This window comes from Mus caroli, unplaced genomic scaffold (genome assembly GCF_978045245.1).
Source record: "Mus caroli unplaced genomic scaffold, Mus_caroli_1 scaffold_7, whole genome shotgun sequence".
Lineage (NCBI taxonomy): Eukaryota > Metazoa > Chordata > Mammalia > Rodentia > Muridae > Mus > Mus caroli.
Window position 1 is genome coordinate 5,421,172 of NW_028227262.1, and position 26,329 is coordinate 5,447,500.

At 42.4% G+C, this 26,329-nt stretch overlaps 1 protein-coding gene across 13 annotated transcripts in view; it reads left to right on the forward strand.

Moving 5' to 3' along the window:
* Positions 1 to 26,329, forward strand: part of Sox5 (SRY-box transcription factor 5) — a 944,504-nt gene that overhangs the window by 607,910 nt on the left and 310,265 nt on the right. For 10 of the 13 annotated variants that reach the window (XM_085839787.1, XM_085839784.1, XM_085839788.1 and 7 more), the window contains one exon: positions 17,445 to 17,676. In XM_085839787.1, the coding sequence (XP_085695913.1) occupies positions 17,446 to 17,676 (231 nt within the window). In that variant the 5' untranslated portion in view covers position 17,445. The remainder of the gene's footprint in view (positions 1 to 17,444; positions 17,677 to 26,329) is intronic. The other 3 variants (XM_029478842.2, XM_085839791.1, XM_021164260.2) reach the window with 1 other exon arrangement.

Consider the following 26,329-nt stretch of genomic DNA (forward strand, 5'->3'; position numbering starts at 1 on the left):
GAGCACAGAAAATCTGTGTGATAAGATGGAGATGGAGATGGAGATGGAGCACAGGCATGGACTGAGGTCCCGAAGAGAAGATGGAGATGGAGATGATGGAGATGGAGGTGGAGGTGGAGGTGGAGGTGGAGGTGGAGGTGGAGGTGGAGGTGGAGGTGGAGGTGGAGGTGGAGGTGGAGGTGGAGATGGAGATGGAGATGGAGATGGAGATGGAGCACAGGCATGGACTGAGGTCCCGAAGAGAAGATGGAGATGGAGATGATGGAGGTGGAGGTGGAGGTGGAGGTGGAGGTGGAGGTGGAGGTGGAGGTGGAGGTGGAGGTGGAGGTGGAGATGGAGATGGAGATGGAGCACAGGCATGGACTGAGGTCCCGAAGAGAAGATGGAGATGGAGATGATGGAGGTGGAGGTGGAGGTGGAGGTGGAGGTGGAGATGGAGATGGAGATGGAGATGGAGATGGAACACAGGCATAGACTGAGGTCCCTGTGAGGAGATGGTGATGGAGCAAAGGCATGGAATGAGGTTCATGTGATGAGATGGTGATGGAGCACTGTACGAGTACTAAGTACTATGTAGGCATTGTGAGCAGGTGGAGTCTACTTGAACATAAGCATCATGCCTTTGCTGACCTGCAGATGGATGCTGAATGTCTAATGTGCTGGCAGTGTATATACCACAGGCGTGCTGTGTTGCGGGAGGATTTGCCTCTGAGGCTGTAGGTAAAACAAGAAGCCTCTTCATAGGACTCTGAACAGTGCTGTGGCTTAAATTTCAAATTGCACATCCCTGGGACTTTCCAGTTAATGTTTTCAACCAGTGGTTGATGCTGGGTCCCTGAAACTGAAAAGGAAAACCAAATAAATCACAGGAGGGTCTACTGTGTTTAGAACTAAGTCTAGCTCCAAATTCAGGTTCTGCCACATTCTAACCAGGAGAACTTACTCAGCCTATGTCATATCCCTAGTCCTCTGTCTGTAGGTAAAATGAAGACAATACTGACTTTAGTGTAATTTTCTAAGTAGTATTTAAAATACTATTTGTTTGAAACACAATTCAGATGCCACAAAGTATAGATTTTTAATGTATAATTCATAAAGACATCATTCTATATCTATAATGATGCTTGCATAATCACATTCTAAATTTACAGTGTCCCTTCCTCCTGATGACATCTTGTGCCTTTTGCAGATAGTCACTGCTCTCTGCCAGCCTTTTTCCAGTAGCCAAGCCTGACGTGTCTACTTTTGTGATATAAATTTAGCTATTCTGGACAATGTACATAAGCAATGCAAGTATTTCATTCTTGGTGACCAGATGTATTCAATTACATAACACAGTGTTCTCTAGGTTCCTGGGCACTGTCACACAACACAGTTTTCTCTAGGTTCCTGGGCACTCTTACATCCATTGGTACCTTGCTCCTATTTGTTATAAAATAATATTCTACTATGCATATATCGCATTTTTTACCATTAATCATCTTATAGATACTTGGTTTGTTTCCTTCTTTTTGGCTATGATAAATAAGGCTGTTGAAAACCTTTGTTGACTTGTTTGCTTTGGACATGTGTTTCTCATGATTAATTTTTTCTGGAGGAGAATCATTTGTTTACATGGTGTCTTAGTGTTAGTTTAATTTTTCAGATTATTAATTTTCTGTATTTTGAAGAAAATAATAAATGATAGCTGGTTGATCTGTGTATAGGTCAGGAGGGTCAGGTATGTTAAGCAAAGGGAAGGAGGAAAGATTGTGATGGTATACAGAAGTAAGCATCCAGGTATTTCTTCACTCTAAAGAGAGATGTCTCCCTCTATATGCATATTGTTCCTATGTATTCCATTTCATTGTGAGGACTTGGATACATTGGTACATTGGTCAGTACTGTTTTGTTTGTTTGTTAGTTTCTTATACACTTTGATCTGTTTGTTTCATGGCAACCAAGTACTGGAAGATACTTCCTCACTTATTCCTAAATGAGTATGCCATAGACAACGAGGAATGTGAATGGCTATTTCCACACCGGCCACAGACATGGGTGATGAAGGAAGCAGCCTCTGAAAGCATTGATGGCTGAGCATTCACTTTAAGGAAACTACTTTCTATGTCAAACATCCATTTAGTGTTGAATAGAACTGCATGCAGATGGATACAGGAATGAGGGTTTATCCCATTTGGAAATGAAAGATCTCTTAGGTTCCTTTAAGTACAGTGCTGCTCTGGGGCTTGCTGTGGATAAATAGAGGATTTAATAATGTTCAAATATTTGCCCCAACCTCAAAGGACACCCTGAAACAGAACTAGCTTTGCATATGATACATCTCTGTCTGTACATGTCTGTTGGCTTTTACCTAGGGATTTCCTTGGTATTTAGTGTGTTTGGCTGACTCTTTAACCAATGCAGTTACGGTAGCAATCTTGGTAGGAATTTGGCTCTGGTCCTTTGTAAATAATGTCAATCTAGTATGTAAAGATAGCAAACACGAGGCTAAGAAGTACATCCTGGCATCCCCAGGACACGTCTTCAGGGTTTCTTTCCCACCGCAGTCTCATCTCACAGTTGGTAGATACTCTGTAGAGTGTCCATAGATAAACTCCCCTCTACATATGCATCCGACAAGAAGTACAACGATGTTGTCATTCAGTTTACCTCAATTATACATATTTGCATTTTTAAATAGAGTGTATCATCTTCTATAAGTCTTTAAGCTTAAATCATTAATTTGAAGCCAAGATTAGGTTGTTCAGCCATAAAAACCAGTGGTGGAGTGGTGGAGGAGAGGCAGCATTTAAGGGGTCCGATTGATCATCTGTCCTCAAACTTGCCAGCAGCAACAAAACAAAACAAGTCCACAAAATAAAAGGAGCAAAGATGGGAGGATCAGGGTGGGGAAGGTTGGGGAGGCTCTGGCCCTCTTGGAACACAAAGGTCTTTCAGTTGTGGGGGACAGGAATGGGGAGTTTGGATAGTGGAAAAAAAATGTCTCCATGTGGTAATGAGGTTAAGGAGGGAGCAGGACTGGATGATTACTTTTCTCCACCAAGGCTCCTTTATCCTCACAAGCTCCGACAGTGGTCAGCATGTCAGACAGCCCTCCCTGTTTTATCCGTCCCTTAACTGTGTTCTTTGGTTTATACAGCTGGGCCTTTGTTCAGCTGTGGGGGCAGCACTAGAGATGTGAGGAGACGGCAGACACAGCATCCGTAACGCTGCTGCAAATGGTCAACTCTGCATGGGAAGCACAGGATTCCAGCACTTGGGTTGACATGGTCTCGCTTTTCTACATATTTTTAAAGAGAAAAAGAGAACCTCCTCACTCTGTGTGTGTGTGTGTGTGTGTTCGTTCCATTGTGGCATTGTGTGGAAATGTGGGTACATACATGGGTTAATGAATAAAAAGTTTTGTTGACCGTATTTGAGCAACTAAGAAGAAAGAACTTAGTGACATCATCATCTAAATTATAGTCTAGCCTAGCCATGTCTCTTGGAGGGACAGCATTTTGGAGAATATTCATAAACAGAAGTGCTTAGCTATAGAACTAATATGGAGCAAGGGACAAAGGGCAAAGTGCTTGAGACCATCTATATGACACCCTTGAAATATAACCCTGGGGGTGGGTTTGGGAGTGAGCTCACTGATAGCCTTACGTGTGAGCAGATATCGTTCTGACCACTTTCTGTGTTTTTACTTCCCAGAGTATTATAAAACATTGATGACTTCTTTTTAGTTTGTCTACAGTATGTACATACCCTTTGAGTCTTGATTGTGGTTCCAGGGAGGGAGTGGCCTATCAGTGAATTTTCCACAGCTTTTTCACATTTATAGCAAAGGGCTAGGATTCCTAAGGTATGCACAGTGGCAATCTGAACCTTCCCCCACCCCAACCCCTGCGATGTGTGCGTGTGTGTGTGTGTGTGTGTGTGCCTTTCTAAAAACAACAGGGAATGTGTTAAACCAAGAAAGATTAATGGGACGAAGAAGATAAATAGTTAAGACATAAAATGAGTTTGGAGGTCATGCTTGGAAAATAGAAAAGCTTATGGATTTAATTCATATTCATCCAAGCAGAGGGGTTTTGGCATGAAGGGGCCAATAAAGAGGCTTGATGTCCTTCTGACACCAGTCATAGCTGCACCCTGCTGATTTGGAATTTGAGTTGATAGATGCTTGTCTGCCAGGCTGTGAGTATTCTTGTGACTATAATGTCACATCTTTCAGTTTTCCAGGGCAGGTCAGGAAATCTGAGTCTCTCAACGGTAGCTGTTGTCCTGTGGAAGACTCATGGCCTGTATATTTGTTCTTTGCTGTCTGTTTTGAATCTAACACAAACATTTCTGCTTCGTTCACTGGCTTTCTTTTTTCTTTTTCTTTTCCTTTTCCTTTTTCTCTTTCTCTGTTTTCCTTCTTTCTCTTTCTCTTTTTTCCTTCTTTCTCTTTCTCTTTCTCTTTCTCTTTCTCTTTCTCTTTCTCTTTCTCTTTCTCTTTCTCTTTCTCTTTCTTTCTTTTTCTTTTTCTTTCTATTTTCCCCTTTCAGTTGCACTAGACACAGCCTGCAAACAATTTTGTGTAAAGTTGGAAAGAGTGAGGTTTGCAAACTGGCTGCCATCAGCAATGCCAAGACTCCTCCTGACAGGGTCATTTGGACTTGAAAAGGGGTAGAGGCTCATGATATGCCTATTTACTGGGCTGGCCAGGGGATGGTTCGAACACTGAGGCCCCTTTCTCATTCCTGTTCCGGGTTGCTCTCTGGGGGGTTTGCCTTAGATGACGTAACTTGCTCAAGGTCACAATGACCCTCGGAAACAAAAGAAATTAAAGCTGGACTGGTTAATTATTTCTGTCATCATTATTAGATCCTAAATATATTAAACATGTCACAAATTTTATTTCAAGGTATATACCACACACAGAATAAGTCAGTTTTGATTATGAAACAAATTGCTGTTTATTTAGACTTAGCCAGTAGTGTGAGAGGGAAGGGTTCAGCTAACAGGAGTGGGGGGGGGCTTCAAGAATAAGTACTCAAAGAGGTTATAATGAAGGACGAATTCATTTCTTATTTTCAGTTTCCTCTTGCAGTTTGGTGACATCCTGCAATGGTCAATGTGACTTAATCACTGCAACGAGAGAAATGAGATTCATGGAGAGGACGCAACCCATTAAGCCTAACGAGGTGCTCTCTCCTACCCCAGACTCATTGTTTTGTGTATATCTTCATGTGACTAGTGGTGCTCTTCAGTAGAAATCTGTCTTCATTCAGGACAAATATGATAAAGAAGCAATTAAAAAGGTCACCAGCACATGGCATGGGGACATAGGCACACGTGACCAGAGTGTGGCATGGGGCCATAGACAGATATGACCACCACATAGGATTGGGCCATAGACAGACATGACCAGCACATGGCATGGAACCATAGATAGACATGACCAGCACACGGCATGGGGCCATAGGCAGACATGACTAGCACATGGCATCTGACGGTAGGTAGGCATGGTCACATCCTGCTGAAAACACTGTGGAAATGGCATGCACTTTGAAGAGGGTAGCGCTGGTCCCTGAGGTCATGATAGTTACCGGCTACCTAGATACCCTTGGCTTTCAGCTTTATAGGTTAGCGTGAATCAGGAGGAGTTTGCTTCTACTTACTGTTTTTCTTTAGAACAAACTCTCAAGCAAACAGTTCAGAACAACGTAGTAAGCGAAAACAACCAGCACCTGACTTTCCTTAGCCTAAAATGAGATGCCCAGTCCATCATGGAGGCCATCTCTCTGGTACACACACGAGGTAGCAGGTTTACCTGATCCAGAATATATCCCTGCTTCCCTGCCGAGTTCATTCAGGGCTACAACAATAGACAGAGAACAAGTCCCCTGCTCACTAGCAACTGTGTGGATGGCAGGGAGAGAGGCTTATAGGATTCTGCAGGCAGCTTTCATGGATGTCTCAGCAGGGTGCTTGAGAATAGGTGCCCAGTTCATGCCCTTCCCTGTCCCTCCCTACCCAACTGCTTACAGCCAGGAATTTACAGATGTGACAACTATATGTGTCTGAAGAAAAAACAAAAATCCAAGAGACTTCTGACTTTGAAATTCCTCTAAGTTTCTCTAGCCCAGAACACACAATGACGTGTGTGTCCAGCTTCTGAATCTCAGGGTTAGAAAAAAAAAATGCTGCTCAAATTAAACCAGGGCTTGGGATTTTTGTTTGGTTTGGGTCTGGCTCCTTTGAAAAGGATTTTTAATAAAAGCCTTCTGCAAGCCTGCACTGGAGGAGAGAGTTGCTGCTCTCTGTAGACTTTTACTTCTGCTCTCTCTGCCCTGATCATGGGGATGCGGATGCGTGGCTGTGTTGTCTGCACAGCTCTCAGACACACAAGGAGCTGGGCATCTGGGGAGACTCGGGAGCCGAGCTCCTCCACGCTGACTCAGAGGCCCACCGTATGACTCCAGTCTGGCGCTGTCACGCCTGGTTATGGAAAGGCAAGGACAATGCCTCCCTTGAGAAGGGGGGAAAAGTCCAGCAAGTCACAATTCTGATGTAAAATTTAAATCATCCCTCCACATCCTGTGGACTTACAGCTGTCAAAAAGGCAAGACCAGACTTAAATGGGAAAAAAAAAAGCATCTTATTTCCTTAAAAAGTTTGCTCTCTGTGTCTATAAATATCAAACTTCCAGATCCCAGCTCCGAACGCCACATTATTCTAAGTAATTTATAAATAATCACAACAAAAGGACTGTGACATTTTTAACCTGTAGATGGCTGAGGGTTAAACTGCTGTTTCTGTGATTAATGACTGATGGGTTACAATACATCAGTTGAGTAACTCACAACAAACGACCAGTTATGGACTGGCACTAATTTTTTTTTCCATTTTTTACAGCTTCAACATTTGGTCATTTTTTTTTCTTCTGACAACTTAAAGGGACTGTGCCTTCATCTCAGGCATCTATGTGCTCTTTAAGATAGTTAAAGGTTAGTCAGCCCAGGGTTAGAGACTGTTTAATCAGATGTTAAGAGCTCAAAACTGGTGTCACTGACTGTGGGAGAGGAATACAATTCTAAGAATTGTTGATGACTCAAATGAAGGCAGATTTTGTCGCCCTGTCAGGTAGAAGGTGTTCATTGCCAGGTTCTTTTCTTCTTTTCTTTTTCTTTCTTTTTTTGCTTGCTAATGAGTAGTAGTTTTGATGTTTTTAAGAAAACAATATAGAATTCTATTGAAACATTTATTGGCCCTTTCTGGATAAAAATGGCTTTGTATTTATTATGCAACCTTTTTCCAAACTCATCTTTCTTCCTTGCTGTGACAACAGAATGGATTCCTAGGTATTTTCTCCATCTTAGAGAAGGAGAGATCACATCTAGTGCAGATTGGTCACATTTAATAATCTCTCTACTTGCTGAGTTTCTGTTTTAGGCATTTAATATGATTTAATTTCAAACAAATATAATAAAACCTGAAGATATTTAAACTGGCAGATCTATTCAACTAAGTAAATCTGCTTTATAGAACACGTGTTATATTACTTGCAATAAAGAAATAATGTTTCTCGGGGTCAGGATTTCAAGTGGCCCAGGTTGGCCTTGGACTCACTATTAAGATGAGGCTGACCTGGAAGTGTTGCTCTTCCTGCCTGAGGATGCTGGGATGATAGGCGGTAGCCACCAGCCAGGGTAGCATCCCTGTTACTCAGAGGACTTTGGTTTGGAGTGTTCACTTGCTACAAATGCTCTAATGTTGGATTAAAATGTTTGTGGTTTGTGTTATTAATGAAACAGAGAAGAATTCAGGAAGAAGGAATCCTCATTCAAAATCTTATCGTTGCAGAATAGAATCATGTCACTGCTAGCATCTCTTTCTTTCTTTCTTTCTTTCTTTCTTTCTTTCTTTCTTTCTTTCTTTCTTTCTTTCTTTCTTTCTTTCTTTCTTTCTTTCTTTCTTTCTTTCTTTCTTTCTTTCTTTCTTCCTTCCTTCCTTCCTTCCTTCCTTCCTTCCTTCCTTCCTTCCTTCTTCCTTCCTTCCTTCCTTCCTTCCTTCCTTCCTTCCTTCCTTCCTTCCTTCCTTCCTTCCTTTCTTCCTTAGGCATGATCTTGCTGTGTATCTCAGATGATCTCACACTACAGAACCTCCAGCCTCAGCCTCTCAATTCTGATATTAAAGGCAGGTGCCTCCATGCTCAGCCCAAGGACTGCTGTGTTCAGCCCAGACAGTTTTTGAATGCTGCCTAACTTTTTAAAACAAAACAAAGCAATACAGAAAAAAATAAAGGTTGGTCACTTAAAAGTCAATTTTGTCAATTCTTTTCTTAATGTAGGAACTTAAGGTGTTTTTGAAATATTTAGAGCCCAGCCGATACAGAAGCCCTCTTGGACCCCAGTTCTGTCAGGAATGATGTCACACTTCTGCGTCTTCTCTTACATAGTATCTGGACTCCTGACGTTGCTTTTCTTTTCATTTTGCACCCTTTCCTGGGTTATCCCCAAACTGGCCTTGTCCTTTCCCTTTCTAAATGGCAGATTCTTGGGGAATGCAAGAGGTTAAGGGGAAGGAGTTGCTGAGAGTGTGGTGCTGCTCAGGAGATGGTGGCATAGAGTCAGAGAAGTAAAGGCAGCCCTACTGTTATTAGAAGAAAGAAGGAGAGCAAGCAAGCAAGCAAGCAAGAAAGAAACAGAAGAGAAGTAAAGGCAGCCCTACTGTTATTAGAAGAAAGAAGGAGAGCAAGCAAGCAAGCAAGAAAGAAAGAAACAGGGAAAGGGATTTTTTAATGTAGAGGTTAATCTGAAGGCTGAGGGCCCGAAGAGTGGAAAGTGTGCAAGAAAGAGGGAGCAGCCCTCAGAAAGTACGTTTAATATATGGTGCTGATGGCCCTGAATTTTCACCAAACATTTTTCTAGATGCGACTTAAAGTTTTATAATATGCAGTGAAGATATCCTGTTCCGTTTTAAAGCAGAATAACAGATCAGTTCCTAAGTGCTGTAGCTCAGAGCTCGGTTGTTTTTAGACTTGCATAAGAGGCTGAATTTTTGTCAGCTTCTACTCTGGTGAAATGTGTGGTAAGAGACACAAGCCTCCCTCTTCCATGTGTCCTGTTGGGGTTTCTTCACAAAGGGTGAATTCTGTTTCCACATACATCGGCAGAACCCGGGGAGTGCATCCAGGCCTCTAAGGGACAATGTCAGGAATGAGGTCCTCAAATGAGGGTAGATTGAGCAGAAAGTCAGAGGACAGTAAGTTCTGTATGCAACGCTGAAGGAAAAGAGACAAAAATATGGTGGAGAAGTTTGAAAGACTGCATGTTTACCATAAATAAATCCTGCAGCAGACTTGTAGCTATGATGAACCAGACTTAGTTTACGCAATTGATATGGCATCTTCAGAGCACAGGAGGACAATTCTGGGTAGGGAAGTGATGTTTAAATCTTGTAGGAGAGAAGAAAAAAAATGTAAACTGTAAGATATAAACAACAACAATTGATATTCACAGACAAAAGGCAAGAGCAGATATTTGCTTTTGATACTGTGACATTCTAAGTGTGTGACCAGATTATACGTCCAAGGGCCCTGTTCCTTGTTTCACCCACTGAGTTAAAATAGATTTACTCAAGCTCCATATCTGTTTCAATTGCACCTATGGGGTGGGTGACATTCTGTCCTGGATAGATTTTTAATATGCAGTAGAGTTTTGTTCCTTCTGTTAATTATCTCTGTCCAACATTCATATATATATAATTTGAAAAGAGCTTCGAAGAATAAATTATATCCTCATTGAATGTGGTATCAGTCAACTTTAAGTGACTATAATAACAAGTACAACAAAATTTAAAAATATCAACACAAAAGGTGTATCTTAGCTCAAAGGAAACCACCAGAGTTGGTGGGCCCTACTGTTATAGCGGCAATGGGGACGTAGCACAGAAGCCCTTGATAGGTAAGTTGGTCATCTCATGGCCAGACAGGAAAAGCAATGAAGGGAAGGAAGATTTGGATGCCAAGATCCTCTCAGGACACAGTTCTAGTGACCTGCAGACTTCCTGTGATCCATCTCTTAAGGGTTCTAACACTGTCCAGTAGGAATTTCCAGAAACAAACCTGCCTAGGGGATCTATAGAGACATTTACTTACAAACTGAAAGCCAGGGAAAGAATTGCTGGTTCTCTCTCTCTTTCTCTCATATATATGTATCTATGTATCTATGTATCTATGTATCTATCTACCTATCTAATCTATAATATATCTATGTATGTATGTATGTATGTATGTATGTATGTATGTATGTATCTATCTATCTATCTATCTATCTATCTATCTATCTATCTATCTACTCCCATACTTATTTTGTATGTTGTATTGCATGTTCTCAGTACAGGGCATATCTTTTTCACCATCTTCAAGTATTTTCAAACACGATCTACTCCAAGCTTATGTTTCAACATGAGAGAAAGGTGGACATTAAAACTAGTATTGGAGAGAGAAACCCACAAGGAAGTCACAGTCAGTGAAGAACTGGATACAGGGTTACAATGGTTCATATGCCAAGTATTTAACCCCACAAAATGGCCAGGAGAGTGATTGCTCCGCTCCACTTACCAAGTTAAGCTTTTCCCAGTAGTTTTCTTCACTCACTTATCTTTGTACAGTGGTCTCCTAAAAGTGAATGGTTTTGAAACAGATTATTACTCTTTTAAGAATACTGTTTATGGGGAAGCAGCTTGATCAGTAAAGTGCTTTGCCCTGCAAGCATTAGGACCTGGGCTATGTCTCTAGCACCTAGGCAAAGGCGGACTGTGGGCTCCTGTTGCAGGCCCAGCTCTGCAGTGATAGAGAGAGATGGATCTTGGGGGCTTCATAGTTCATAGCCAGCACTGCCTAGCTGGGAGCCAGGCCTCAATGAAGCACCTTATTTGAATAAAGAGGTTAAATAGTTTCTCAGAAATGCACTGAGTTTGGCTTCTAGCCTCACACATACACACACACACACACACACACACACACACACACACACACACACACCACACTCACACACTTGTGTGCACACATACACATACTCACACCCATTTATACACACTCAGACACATGTATGCACACACATATACATGTGCATACATACACATATACATACACACATGCATACACATACTTTTACACACATGTGCTCACACACTCACACGTGCTCAGATTTATATATACACATACATATACACATACCCATATGTGTGCACATATACACACATGTACATACAAACAGAAATACATACTTACACATATGTGTGCACACATGTACACACACACACACTCACAAGAAATAATTAGGTGATGTCACTATGTGAATCACAAACTCTGACTTGTTCTTCTCTGCCCTTGTATAGACTTGAGCTTTCTAGTTTAGCCACTGAAAGTTGATGCTTAATTGGACCTTCAGTGCTTAATCTCATTCCCCCTTTTCAGCTCCTGCCTTTCCTTCCCCTGCTTCTTGCACATTACCTCAAAGTGTGTTCTATTTCTCCTTTTAAAACAACTTAGTTTTAGTTTATGTGTGTGAGTTTGTGCATGTGTATGCGAGTGAGTGAGTGTGTGTGTGTGTGTGTGTGTGAGAGAGAGAGAGTGTGTATGGTTTTATGTGTATGAAAGAGCCTGTAAGAGTGTTTCTGTGTGAGTACTACAAAGCCAGCTCTCATGGGAAGCTTTTCTCCTGTGTTTATTGATGTCTGTCTGTTGAGTCTTCATATGGGATGGAAGCACCCTCTGATTACTCTACTGAGACAGCCTCATTCTGTTATGCATCCCTCACGGTGTACACAGTACTGAAAAACTATCTCCCTCAGCATGATCTTTACTTCTTAATTATGCTACTTGAAATGCAGGGTCTTTGAATATTTTTCAAGGAATGAATGAGTAAATGAATGAATGAATGAATGAATGAATGGGTATACATATAATTTTATTAAAGGCAAACCAGAATAACTAATGTATCCTCACGATTTGTTTCTTGTGACATAATGGTTAGAAACCAAGTATCCTCACTCAGTTTCTCCATTTTATTCTCATTTCTTCATAGGACAGAAACATCCATGGTGCAGCTGCCTGTTAGGAATGTTAGGAATTCTCTGCACTCTTAATAGTTCTATCTGCTTTAGCTTAGAGGACATCCAAAAGGAAGTCAGAGCTAGCATGAATGCCCCACAACAAAGTCATGGCTTCTGGGCTGTAATAAGCCAACAAGGCAACACTGAGACCCGAATCCTGGTCTTCATGATTGCACAGCAAGCGCTTCTAGCCACTGAGTAGGCCCCAGCCTTCTGCAAACGTTTGAAACAGAACTGAACTCAGGGTTAAGATATTCTTATAAGAATGTTATCATATGAGAAGGTACACATGAGAGGGGCCACTATGGGAATTCCAAAAAGGAAGACAACAGTTCTACTTGGCCAAACTTGTCTCTCTCTAACAACTGAGACACTGCTGTCCGATACAGTTGGTCATAGTTGAAGATACAGACACTGTAGTCCTCCTAGTATGAAGATCACTTGCTGGATTTAATAGGTATTCATTAAATAGATGTGTTGAAAAGACTATTTTCAGAGTGGTTATATCCTGGTCAAGAAGTTGTGAATGGAAATAAGTCTGTCTACCTTGATCCTGTATTCTACTGGGAGAGACAGATTATAAACAGAGAAGTAAGTGTAAAATACTATGCCCAGAAGAGTGGGAAGGAGGGAACCTGGCCTTCAGACATTGTTTGAATGCGCCCTTGCTGAATAAGGGTTTTGAGGAGCAATCTATCCGAAGGGAGAACAAAGCAGGTCTAAGTGTGTAGAAAGAGGTGTTCAGCTGCAGAAAGTAACCAGTGTGGACTCTGTGCATTGGAGTTACCGGGATGCTATTGCCAACAATGAGTGGCTTGGACTCTCAATTTTGAAGTCAGAGATCCTAAAATCAAGGTATCTCTGGGATGAGTCTCTTCATGATCCTCTCTGGCACATAGACGTCATCTGTATTTCTTGGTTCATCTCTTCCTCTGCCTGAGAAAGCCATTGTACAGAACGAGATGCTTGTGTCTGCTTCTGCCTCTTCTGGCTTTCCTTCTTGAAAACATTGGACCCCAGAACAATTCCAGCCACAATCTTTCCATTTCAACGTCTCACAAAACGAGTTCTTTCATTAAACATGACATTTTCACAGGCTCTGGGGCTTAGGGAGGGCCTAGGTGTCTTGAATGGGTGGGGCCTTATTCCGATGAGTACCTGAAGTTAGTAACATTCACTATTTTTAGGACTACTAAGGAGCTCTAAATGCTTTTGACAGTCAACCCATGCCGATAGCTTTCCGTAGGCGACACCCTGAGGTCAGCCCCATTGTGCTGCTAGCACTCATGTGTACTGGTCTCATTCTCTGTTCGCAGTCTCAACTTCTCTCCTACCTATAAGTTTGTTCTCCATAACTGAGCACAACGGAAGCACTCTCCATGCAGAGTGCTCATGACACACCCAGAGACCCTTCCTCCAGTAGTAGGAGACCCAGTTGTCCTAAGAAGACCATCTTACTAACACACTAGCATGATTATGCAGAACGTTACAGTAAAAGGGAAAGAGCGAGTGACTCTCGCAAAAGCCGGCGTCTCCTTCCAAGGGGACCATGGCTTATCTATTCCATTCATGTAACTCAGCATCCCAGGAGTGTTGTAGAGGAGAGATGGGATTCCGTCCATGCTTCTCAATCTGCTCCTTTTCCTAAATAAACCTGAACCCTAAATTTATATTGACTTTCTAAAAGCGTCTCCGTCTGCCTCTCTGCTTCCACTCTTACTTCCTACACGAAACCCAGCTCTATTTATCCCCAAACTTCCATTTCTCTCTGTCATGCCTCTTCCTTAAGACGTACCAGGTCCTCAGAGCCTCTGTCCTTGCAGAACCGGGGACACTTGACTTTTATGTCAGTTGGGTCTTAGCCTGAACTGACTTTCACTATTTTTATGCCCTTTACATAAAAATCTACTTAGTCACTTCATAAAACTCTTGAGTTGGAGACCCTGATATTGTCATTAAAATTTTTTTAATTAGGCAAGTGTCTTGCAATTTGTAGGGATAAGCCAATACTTATTGGTGATTTAAAACTGTCTCTCTTGGCCTAGATGAGACAGGAATTCTTTGAAGAACGTTTCCTTGTCCATAGATAAAAGTGAGTGTAGACACCACTATCACACTCATGAGGCCCAGCCCCAAAAAGTGTGGCCATCTTCAGTTGTATTTGTCTTAGTTCATCTTCTTTGAGGTCTAGGTTTCTCACTGGTAAAGTACATAAATCAGTCATTGTACTCAGATTGGTCTCAGATTCCATCATTTTTCAGCACAGCCCTGCAATCGTGGGGACCACAGCCCTCCTAAACCATGCTGAGGCTGGCAGCCTTCTACTGTCAGGACCTGACACTTTGTTCCACCCAAGATGGATCCCTGTGTAGACATAACTGGAAGAAGGCCACTGTGTCATGGCTCACTTTGCTATCAGTGTGTGAGTGACAGGAATCATGGATACCTCCCTGAGGCTACACTCTGAGGCTCTCTGTGTAATTTGTTAGGAATTCTACTTTTTACCAAGTTAGCCTTACTGAATCATACTCACGTATGATCTTACTGCAAGCATCAGACTGTCTCCTAGAAGGCTTTAACCTGACATTTATTAGCATGGTTTCCAAAGGCCAACACGTGAAGGGCATCCTATAATACTTTGAAAATGGAACTGGGGGGGGGTATCATTTGCCTTCTAGCTTCATGACCTTGGACTATTTGCTCCATCATATGCTATGTTCGGTTAATACAACTTAGCTACTTGTATCGATAGTATATCTGTGCCCAGTGGTGGCCATAGGTGATGAGAACAGATTCAGTGTCTCCACTTTCTATCTTGCTTTCTGTATTTCTACTAGATTTGGGGGTTTCACTAATAACAATAGTAACAAAGTGGAATTCAGCACTTTGGTCTTCCTCTTCGGAACCATAGAACTGCAATGATTTTAGAGGCCAACTGAGCTAGTTCCCTTGTCTGATGATCAGGGGTCAAGCGGTGCTGGAAGCCTAGAATATTCAGGCACAGGGAAAGTGATTTCACACAGAACTGTGGAATATCAGCTATCAATTCCAGTAAGAATATTGATGCTCCTGCAAACCACGTGCACTGGGACTTCATCACTGCGGAAACAACCAATGGTTAAAAATCTTCCCACTACTGTACAGAGATGAACCTGTCCACGAAGACCTCCCGTGTTTGAGCAGAGCTTGAGCATGCTCTTCTAATGCTGGGTGAGATAGTTTCTGGGTGAACACAGAGTCAGAACCTTGCGATTTGCATCTGCTCAGTGTTTAGGAGTTTGTTACATGCAACAATGTAACTATTTAGTGAGATTACCAGTGAGACCTAAACAACTCTAAGAGGATTTACTTCAGCCATTTCCACCCTTTCTGTGCATTTAGAGGCAGCGTTGGATAGACCTTTGCTATGGAGTTGAAACTCTACAAACCCTTAGTGCTAAGACCTTCCATGGCAGCTGCCTATAGATCATTTCTCATCTTGATCCATTCTGGTCTTAACTGGTCAACAATGTCACTGTTAGCATTTCTTTTGAATCACTTGATGATTTATGTTATTAGTTGACAGTTATGTACTGCAAGTCTGGGAGAAGTCCCCTGATGGGCACGGTGATTTTATAGCTAAAACCTTAGAAGAAAATGTCTCCCTGATTTCGAAGCTTCTTTTTTCCCTTTTTCTTTTTCTTTTTCTTTTTCTTTTTCTTTTTCTTTTTCTTTTTCTTTTTCTTTTTCTTTTTCTTTTTCTTTTTCTTTTTCTTTTTCTTTTTCTTTTTCTCTTTCTCTTTCTCTTTCTCTTTCTCTTTCTCTTTCTCTTTCTCTTTCTCTCTCTCTCTCTCTCTCTCTCTCTCTCTCTTTCTCTTTTTCTTTCTCTTCCTTTTCCCCTTCCTTCCTTCCTTCCTTCCTTCCTTCCTTCCTTCCTTCCTTCCTTCCTTCCTTCCTTCCTTCCTTTCTTTCTTTTTATGGCAGAGGGTCATGCTGAGGTCTGAAGTCCGCAATATAAGGAAGAGCTTGCATTCGACAAGTATCTACACTGAGTTAAGGACTCTACTGATTCTTGTTCCAAAAGCCGTAAGAGGCAGATGTCTCTCGGTTTAAAGATGAGTAAACTGAGCGAGAGAGAGTCTAACGCTAATGGCAGAATCACTCTTCAGGGACGAGAAACAGATTGTTTGGAAATGTAAAAGTCTGTGCTATGTGCAGCAGTAGTGAAGGCCTTCATCAGTGGCTAGGATTTCCGGTTCCTTTCCCACTGGTCTAGAATTAACAAGGATGATTCTGCAAACAGCCTTTGTATGCTGAAGAGCAGCAGCAAATGACTCCTTCCTTTGAGCTCAGGTCAAACTGTACAGACCACAGGACAGCTGATTGTTTGTACACCAGACATTTTAACTCAGTTCTACTTCTGCGTAAAACTTTTTCACGTTAGGAGAAAGATCCGCCCCCTCTCTGAAACAGTTTGTTGTATATTTTAAGCTCAGATGATAATCTGAATTCTACTGAACCACAGATAATGCTCAGTTCTCATCCCTTTATCCTAGCCCGGTTTCATTTGGCCTTTCTTACCAAGTCAAAGCACAGGCTTTTCTTTCTGTCTTTAAGAATGCTAAGGAGCAAATAACTGTGAGCATACATCCATATGATATGTAGACTAGCACAGCTAGAATTTAAACTTTTAAAAATATCCCCGTGTGATTTGCTACCTCATTGTGTCAGTGTTGGAACCAAATGCCAGAATGGGTTAAATGTTTTCCGAGGCACCAATGATGAAATGTTTGTAGTCCTTAACTTTTGAAGAAATATTCAACTTTCTGTCCATTTCTCTGAGGAGTGCTTTTAAACATACTTCTAGGTCTCAGAGTAATCTTACTGTTAATGCAGTGCAAACTTGTTAGAGTGGAGAGAGTGTATTTATTTTATTATATATTTTTTTCCCATGGAGGAAATTTTAGTGCTTTTCTTTCTTTTAAACTGCCCACGGTATTTGCTATTCACAGATGTTCTGTTTTGAATAAGGTCTATCAAAGTGTGAAGCTAGATGGATACTTTTCTTCCCTTTAAAATGGAATGGACTTGCGTTATGCAGTGTTCTTAGGTGAATTTTCTTGTTTAAGAAGCCAGAATACAAGAGAGTGCTATATTAGTGTATTATTCTCACAGCAAACAAGCCCTGTTCTGTCGCTACCTGCTTGGCCATTGTTTCTGATTGTGTGCGCTGTGCAGTGGTGTTTGGATGGCTTCCTGCTCTCCGCCAGCACAAAAAGGCATTTCTGTTACAATGGCCCCTAACCACACAATGACGGCATTAAGGATTTATGTGGAGGTTTCATTATTTTCTCCTCTTTTGTTCCTTCCAGGATGTCTTCCAAGCGACCAGCCTCTCCGTATGGGGAGACAGATGGAGAGGTAGCCATGGTGACAAGCAGACAGAAAGTGGAAGAGGAGGAGAGTGAGAGGCTCCCAGCCTTTCACCTTCCCTTACATGTGAGTTTTCCCAACAAGCCTCACTCTGAGGAATTTCAGCCAGTTTCTCTGCTGACTCAAGAGACTTGTGGTCCTAGGACCCCCACTGTGCAGCACAACACAATGGTAGGTTTCTCATGGTCTCCCTGTCCGCCGGGCTATTCCTCTAATAGCTTGGCTTCCGTCTTTTGCTCGAAGTGAACATGTTTCTAAGAACCACACAGACGATTCACACCAGGCCTCGTAGGATTGCTTCCAGTGAGTCGATTCTGCAAGGGAACAAACATAAGAAATAATGTCTAGCTCTTAGTGCGCTTTTGGAGGGACCTGCTTCTGACACATAATTAGGGGGAAAGCCGTACAAAGTGTGAGGATTGTGTTCGGGTTGCGTGGCTAAAGTTAACCAGAGTCAAAGTTGGCTTCCTATTCTTCCTGATGAAGAGGCATTAGATATAGTTGCTTATATTCTTCATTGTTAGCCCTCATGGGTCAAAAAGTCTTCAATTATTTGATCCTGTGACCATTTTTTCCATCCAAGAATTTTAGATAATGCAGTACACCCATACACACCTATGAGTGTGAGCATATGTGTATGTGCATGTGTGGAGAGAGGTACTAAGCCCTCCTTGGGTTTATATTTGAGGAAACTGAGACAAGGTGAAATTATAAGGTGTTCTAGGTCATAGGACCCGGATTTACCCAGACAGACAGACAGACTTCAGGGTCTATGGTCCCGACCTTTCTTAGCATGAACTCAGGCATCATTTATATGTTCTTGTCTGTCACTTGGCAAGCTTACTCACATTCTCCATGGTCTCTCTCTCTTCGAGACTTACCATTCCGTTCAAGACTGTGGCTCTGTATCTTCCTGTCAAATAGGAGAAGGGACCAGGTGGGTAGGAAACTCTAGGTCGGCATGGGGGAAGTCAGCTTTTCCATCTGCTATTGTGTCTCTCTGATGTGCTATCGGTTTAATATTGTGACCACTGCCTGTTCTCGGGCAGTTCCAAACTAAGTGTGTTTCTTCGATGGATTTTCCCTGTGACAGTGACATACATACAAAAGTCTGAAGGGCTGAATATAAATAGTGGTGGCTCAAAGAGTGGCCAAGATAACGATAAGATAATTTTAAGCACACTCAAAGATGAATAAGCCTGAGAAGGTCAGAAAGTGGTGACATTGGGGGATGGCGTGAAGTTCTGATCTGTGATTTATAGCTCCCCTGGAAATGGACAGGGAACTCTGTTTATGAGAGTCCAGCACAGGCTCCTGGGATGGCTCAGCATGGAAGAAAGCCAGATATACAAGCTTAACAAAGGGAGCTCCGTCCACAGAACTCATTCTGGAAGGGAAGAATCAGCTCTCGGAAGTTGTCTCCTGACTCCCACATGCGCCCATGTTTACACACAGACACACAATAAAAAAATTCAAAAAACTTAAAACAGTAGATCTGAGTAGTGCTATGATTTCCAGTGAATTCCTCAGTAGATCTGTGACCCAAAGTGCTGAAAAACGCACGGTGGAATACGTTATTGGGATATAAGCAAATGACCCATTCCACATTAATGAGGTCAACATTTGGACTTTCTTGTACCACGTGAGTGTTTTCTGAGTTTGTTTCTACCTCAGAGGTGTCCTGCTTCACCAGTCTTTCTCCTCTTGAGTGGACACTTGAATGTGTCATGGCCCTAATTTCTAAGCCCTGTGCTACATCATCCTCAGACTTCCATAGGACTTGTTTATGTGAGAAAGGACTAGATTGTCTCCCTCACGGTTGAGTGTGCATGCCACGCTGCTTCTAGGATTTAGCCCAGACTCCTCACCTGCTCAGCAGGTCCTCTACAAAGCATCATACACAGTTATGAACACAGCTGAGCAGTCTACATCTCCTCCGTGGTCTATTTTTCTGATTCTTAAATTTCATGTTTATGGAAAATGTGCTTTTTCCATTGGAGTAGGTAGAAGATCACTGCAGTTTAGATGGGTCCACTTAAATCTTGGACTGTGGAGAGCACATTGTCCCTTCACCTATGCCACCAACTTTTCTCAGGCTCCATATTGTGACCTGTGTATTTGGATGTTTGTCTTTACAGAGTGTATGGTGTTTCTTGTAAACACACACACACACACACACACACACAATTTTTGAACTAGAGCATGCCTTGATATTCAGTTTCTGATGATTTGATAAACATGTGGCTTGATATGGCTCAGTAAATACTAAGTATTTGGAGGTAAAGTTGCCAAACCTGTCAATTCCTGGTGACTATCTTCTAGAAATCTCAGAGCTCTAGGGATGCCTACTAGTGTACAGTCTGGAAGAGTCGGGATGTAGTAAGTTCTTACAATAAGACCTATTATAAACACGTATCAAAGTGGTTGAATGTATTTATGGTATTATTACTCAACATGAATAATTTCTTTTTTATAATAGACTATTGTCCTACTCACACAATAGAGTCTTATGTTTCATAAGGAAGTATATTCTCTCCATTTTTACTCAGTATCATTGAAAATGGAGAATGCTGCATAGTCTTTGTATTGTAGAGTGGTTTCTGAAAGGCTGCCCGGTGGAAGGCTGTCCCGTTTGGATCCAGTTATGAAACCTTTAAGTCCTAAGTCAGAGCCAGATAAGGATGTAAACCTGCCTTTCTGAACTCCTGCTTGTTTTCTTAGTATTTGGAGAAATAAACTAGGTGTCTAACTAAGAGAGCCTCTGGGGTAGGGCAGCTGTAACCAGCACAGACAAGATTCTCCGTGGGCTTCTGACTTGCTGATAAGAATGCAGCCCCAAGCTTGTGATATACACGTGGCAGTAGACTGTCACATATCTAATCCTTGTGGGTCTAGGCTTGGGTGGGTAAAGTAATGGCAAATGGCTGCTCTTTCATTCAAAGAAGCCCTCATAACTTTGCCAGACCCCCGGCTTCCTGATCATCACCAACAAGCTGTGTAAACGAATGGTTCCTCTGTGAATGGACAGGCCATCCTGACCTTTCACCTATGGATAATAAAAGTCCTTCTTTGTCTTTTGTTATTTTTTTCTTGCTTATTTGCTTGTTTTTCTGTTTGTTTGGTTTTTAACTTTTTTTATGTAGGTGTGCTCTGTGTGTAGGGATTATTAAATGTCTCTGTGTGGGTACAACTGTGTTCTGATATACATAAATATGTGTACATGAATACTTAGAGGCCAAAGTTGGACATTGGTGTTGCTTGGGCACTTTCTGCCTTACTTTTGAGACAGGGTCTCCAAAAGTGTGTTACACTCACTGATCTTGGCTGGCCTGGCTGGACATTGATCCCCGAGGTGCTCAGATTCCAAGGCCACACTGCTACACATGATTCCGACAAGTGTGCTTGGCTCCAAGCCTCTGTCCATGCAGCAAGCACTCTACAGCCCCAGTTGTTTTCCCAACTCCCGGGTTTTCCTTTTGTTTTGCCCGTCTCCTTAAAGTAGCCTTGGCTGTTGCCTCAGAGTTTCGGAGACAAATGGGTGGCTCTGTGACTCAGGCGAACCTTAAGAACAGTTCTGATGTGGGCAGGGCGAACGAAGGATGCAGACAACCTCAGAGTTCTCATACAAGTCAGTGCAGGGGGCGTGGATATCAGTGGGATGGGAGCAGCTCTGAAGAGACAAGGGACCTCACTGTGGGGCAGCCTCTGGTGCTCGTTTTCTGTCTGGTTGCCTGCCGCATCTGTTGGTGAGCTCTCAGCTCCGGTGCAAATGTGATGTGAAATGAGACCACCACCCCCCGTGGTTCCAGAATAATCTGTTGTCTATTTTTTTTTTTAAAGCCTGTTCTGCTCTTTCAAGCTTTCTTTTGATTCTTTAAACCGCTCTTGTTTTGAAGGAACAATATGTTATTTTCAATATAAAAATCATTGGAGTGGCTTGCTCTAGATGTAACTGAATTTTATTTTTTAAAAAAATATATGTGCATGGATTCTTCTTGTGTTGCATTGTTTCAGGTCCAGCCCACAGTCTTGTATATTTGAAATAAGAGCGATATCTGTGAGCTGCACCCTAGACCTCTTTTAACAATACAAAGTTATTGTTAACTTATTGACTCTGATTCTGGCTCAAGCAATTCTGAAGCTGTCAGTTTCCTGAGTCACTGGACCTGAAGTTGGAGCCTACTATGCTAGGCTATGTGTGTAGCATGTGTGTATGTGTAATATATTATATATGAAATATATTTTGGTATCTCACTTACAGTTGATATTTATCATATTTCCCTGGTCCTATTCAGAATTCTTGGTCTCCATGGTCACCTTGTACTCCTATGGTGTGTGTGTTGGAATCAGTGTGCATCTACACTGTATAACACGAGTACACATGAAACAACAATTAGTCTAAGTCTACTCCTGCCTCATATCTATCAACAAAATAAAATGAGATATAATTTCAAGTTAACTTTGCATTAAAGACACAATGTTGGTCTTTTGAGTATAACATAGCAAGGCTCCAATATAGGGAAGCCAGCCATAATCATTGAAATAAACACTCACCTGATGTACTGAGAAGAGAGGAAGGAAGCGCTCAGATGTATCCAGGCCCATGGTCTGCACTTAGGTTTCTTTTAAACACAAGACTATCTTTATCTGTTACATTGCAGCTGTGACTTTCAGTGCATGTTATATGAATTTTGCTTATAATAGAAGAATCAATTATGCATTTTTGATATGTAGGATAGTGCTACCTATGGTAAGTTATTCAAGAAATTTAAGGAAAAGAGAAGAATGTGTCATTCAAAAATAAAAACTTAATTGTGGGGTGGTAAAGATTACTATTCTTATCTGATACTTTCTATACGCTTTTCAATATCTGGTGCTTTTGTACATAAAACTATTGAGCTATTATGGCTTGCTAAGCCCTGCCATTGTTAAGCCAGGGTGGTCCTTGTGCTCGTTGTAATAAGGAGAATTTCATTGTTTAGGGAGAGCCCTATCCCATGCTCTAGACAAAAGTGTAATTACGTTTGAATGACGTGGACATGGGACACACTCTTGTTTAATAGCATAGAGAATAGATTTAGCAAGATTCAGATAAAGTGAGTTCGCAGGCTGTTATGTGCTGGGTGGTAGTGTAAAATTATGAGCGCAGTCGGTATCATTCCACATGGAGAGCGATTTCACGGGGTTTATCTCTAACCTGTTGTAGCTGGAAGAGATAGGCTTCTTATCTGAACAAGGCCAATTCAATTGCAACAAGGTAAGATGCTGACAAGTCTACTTTTTTTTTTTTAATGGTAAATTGATGTTTATCATACAATGAAATTGCACCGTTACAAACATCACCCTGTATGCATTGTCACAAAATAGCCCCTGATGCTATTTATCTGGACACAATTCCGAACTCCTGTTTGAATAGAAGTTCAATTTTTCTATGTGTACTGTGCTGGGAAATTACCCTCAGGGCTATCAAGGATAGAGACAGTGAAACAGTCAGCAAAGGACCACAGAAACTGCTGAAGAAATTGGGCAGTCGCTCATTCTGTCCCGCGTTCATGCCCTTTGGATCAGCCCCTTGGTAGGAGGGGTTGGCTCCTATTAAGTCATAGAAATCGTGATTCAGGCTGGGGATATGACTCTGTGAATAAAGTACCTTCCTTGCAAGCATAAGGAAAGCCCTTCAGATCCAGGACACACGTGCTGGGCACAGTGCTGTGTGCTAGGAATCCCAGTGCCAGGGAGCCAAAGACAGGAAGATACCAGGGCCTGTTGGTCAGATGTGCATCTAGACGTGCAAGCTCCTGCTAACTGAGTGGCTGTCCGAAAGTAAAACAGCAATGAGTGAGGGGCTTTGTCGTTCTGCAAGAGGCTTAATGTTTGGAATTGAGCTAGGATGCGCACCACACTATAATAAATTGAATCAACGTGAAATGTTGAAATTCTTGTAGAGATGATTTTTCTGTTGAAAGGTGAGTGAGATTTGGGGTGAATTAAAGTAGTTCAATCTGAGGTGGTCTCCACTTGAAAAACTACACTAGTCACCCAGAATATTTAGACTACAGGTACATGCACACATTTTACAATTTCCATTGTTGCCAGCTCCTTGCACCGGCATTTGACTTTGAAGTTACTTTAAATACTTTAGCTGGACTGAGATAGATCAGAGGAGAACAAGTCCCCCCCTCCCCGCCCAAAAAATGCTGTCAAGTTTTTAACCTAAACGTGTGGAAAGTTGCTGAAAGAGGTGATCAAGCGTGATAAAGTCATCTCTGATCTGTTGGGGTTTGGTAGGTTTGCTTGTTTTATGGGGTAACCATCTTTGCTGCATGGGCCGAGTGTGTGTGTGGGGGGGTGGAGTGATGGCATCTGTGGCTGAGATGTCGATGCAGCAATGTCTAGAAGGAACAAGACTGGTACCCTGCTGGGTGTAGGTGTGCCATTTCTTAGTCATCGACCAACTTCCACAAAGAAAAGAGGGAATCCTTCAGACTCGGCACTAACGAGTAACGACAGGTTTGGGTGCAAGCTAGTCTACAGTCCAGGGTTAAGTTTGTGTTCTTCATTTCTTCCTTGCTCTCTGTTTTTTCTACCCCTCCTCTTCCCTTTGGAATGTACTAACAGCCCAAATCAGCCACAAGCTGCTGGCAGTCCCCCTGCTTCAGCTGCTCAAGTACTGGGATTGCAGATGCGAGCTACCGTGTCTAGCCAGAGAAGCCTTCCTAATGAACCCCGTGGTGGGAGTCAATAGTTCCATGATCAGAAGGTACAGTCAGGAGGATCCACCAGCAGGCAGTGCAGTGGTTAGCTTCCTCCTTCTTTATAGAGCTGGCTTTTGGAGAACTGCCAGTCCCCACGATGGCCAGCTTCAGTTTCTCTTACGGTATGCGATTGCTAAAGGTCTTGCTGCTAAAGCAGTCAGCTGCCTTCCTATAACACAGGCATGTACTGAGCTCTCCACAGATCAACACACAGGGCGTTCGTTCACGTGTGCCTGAGTCTGTGTACCTCACTTGCCTGGTCCACTGTTGGTAACAAGTGGCAATTTTTCTTTAATATCTTCATTTGGCGAGCAAGATCCCGACACCTTTGTTGGTCCCAAAATTCCCTTTGCTGCTTGTTCTTGATGACTGCATGTCTGGGAACTCTGCTTCGGGCGACAGGGTGCTGCACTTCCTGTTGTACTCCAGCTTCCGTTTCACTTTAAGCACGTTTTTACTCCTTTTGACCATTTTTCAGTTTTCTCAATTGGCTGCTCCGTTTTCAAATTGTTAAATATGAGAATTCATAGGGATGGCTGAAAGTAAAAGCGAAGAGTAGAAGGTGAGAACTGGAAAGCGGGTCCCTTCTGCAGTGTGAGGGTAGTTTGATTTGGGACGGCGGGCACGGTACTGCACAGTCCTCACTTCTCATTTCACCTCTGTGAAACCCAAACACCTGCAAGGGTCAGGGAATCCCAGGGCCTTCCCAGTTAGGATGCTTATTTGCAGAGGCAGGGAGAAATCTCTAAGACCTTAATAATTTGCTTGTCCACCCGGACTCAAACTTCAAGAGCCCGTCAGTCGGAAATGGGGACTGTGTGTCTGAAACTGTGCTGCCATTAGAACTTTTAGCCTAAAGAAGTAGTGTCAGAAGAATGATGTTCAAAGCGGGGATTTCTAGGGTGACTTACGGAAGTGGGGGTGTTCGGTGTGATTTAGGGTTTTCTCGTCTTGTTAACATGGCTTTCCATTTCCATTTCACGGGTATATAAAGAAACAAACAGCCAGATCAGGAGACCACGAGCTGAGAAATAGAACATTTTTCTACAGTGTAGAAAAACTTAAGGGAACCAGGAAGTGTGGCCATACTTGGGAGGCTGAGGCAAGAGGATTGCTGTGAGCTAAAGGCCAACCTGCATTACCTAGTGAGCACCAAAACTGTCTTAGAAGAAAACAAAACAGGAGACAAAATGGGGAGCGGTCAGGGAAAACGATTTCTTCAGTAACAGCGACAACATGAATCCAAAGAGACAGCGTCCTGCCAGGGGAATGTTAAGGCAGTGTGCATTGCCCACCATTTGGAACCCCCTCTTCAGAATGTTACTCACCATTTAATCCGCCTCCTCGACAATGTTAAAACAACTGCACAGAGTTTAGATTCCCCCTACCACTTCCAAGATGCTCAGAGCTGAGCTGGAACAAAGCCGAACTCATTTAGATTTGATCATCTCGTGCAGCCCCCATTTGATCATCTCATCGCTTGCCTTGTGTTATCTTTTAAATATTTATTTTCATTATGTTTTCATTATTTGTGTGGGTGTGCTGTCTGTGTGTGGCACTGTGCTTGTGAGTACAGTGCCCACGGGGGCCAGGAGAGGGCGGTGAACTCACTGCAGCTGAAGGTCCAGGAGGTTGTGAGCTTGAGCTGTCTGACCTGGGTATTGACAAACCAGGCTCGGGTCCTTTGCAGGACTTCACGGATGAACTCCGGCCCCTTTAAAGAGTAAAATCTGGTTTTTGTGTTTGTTTGTTTGTTTTCTTTTCTCTTCTTTTCTCCATTCCTTTATGGCAGAGAAGTTGTATGGTCCTTGAAATCAGACAAAGCCCTGAGACTAATTGAGCTGACAGTTGTAATTGGACTTCTGGGCACACATTCTTTCTATGTGAGGGCAAGAAGCTTGGAGTTTTCCCATAGTCCATATTTAAGCAAGAACCACGTGACCAGAGGACATTCGACTATAAGGAGGTGAGCCTTGACCATCTGGGACCTTGGCATCACAAGATCACGTCAGTGAATAAAGTCAGCGGTCTGTGCTTGTCATTTAGTCAAGGCTGCCTCCGTGGCAGGA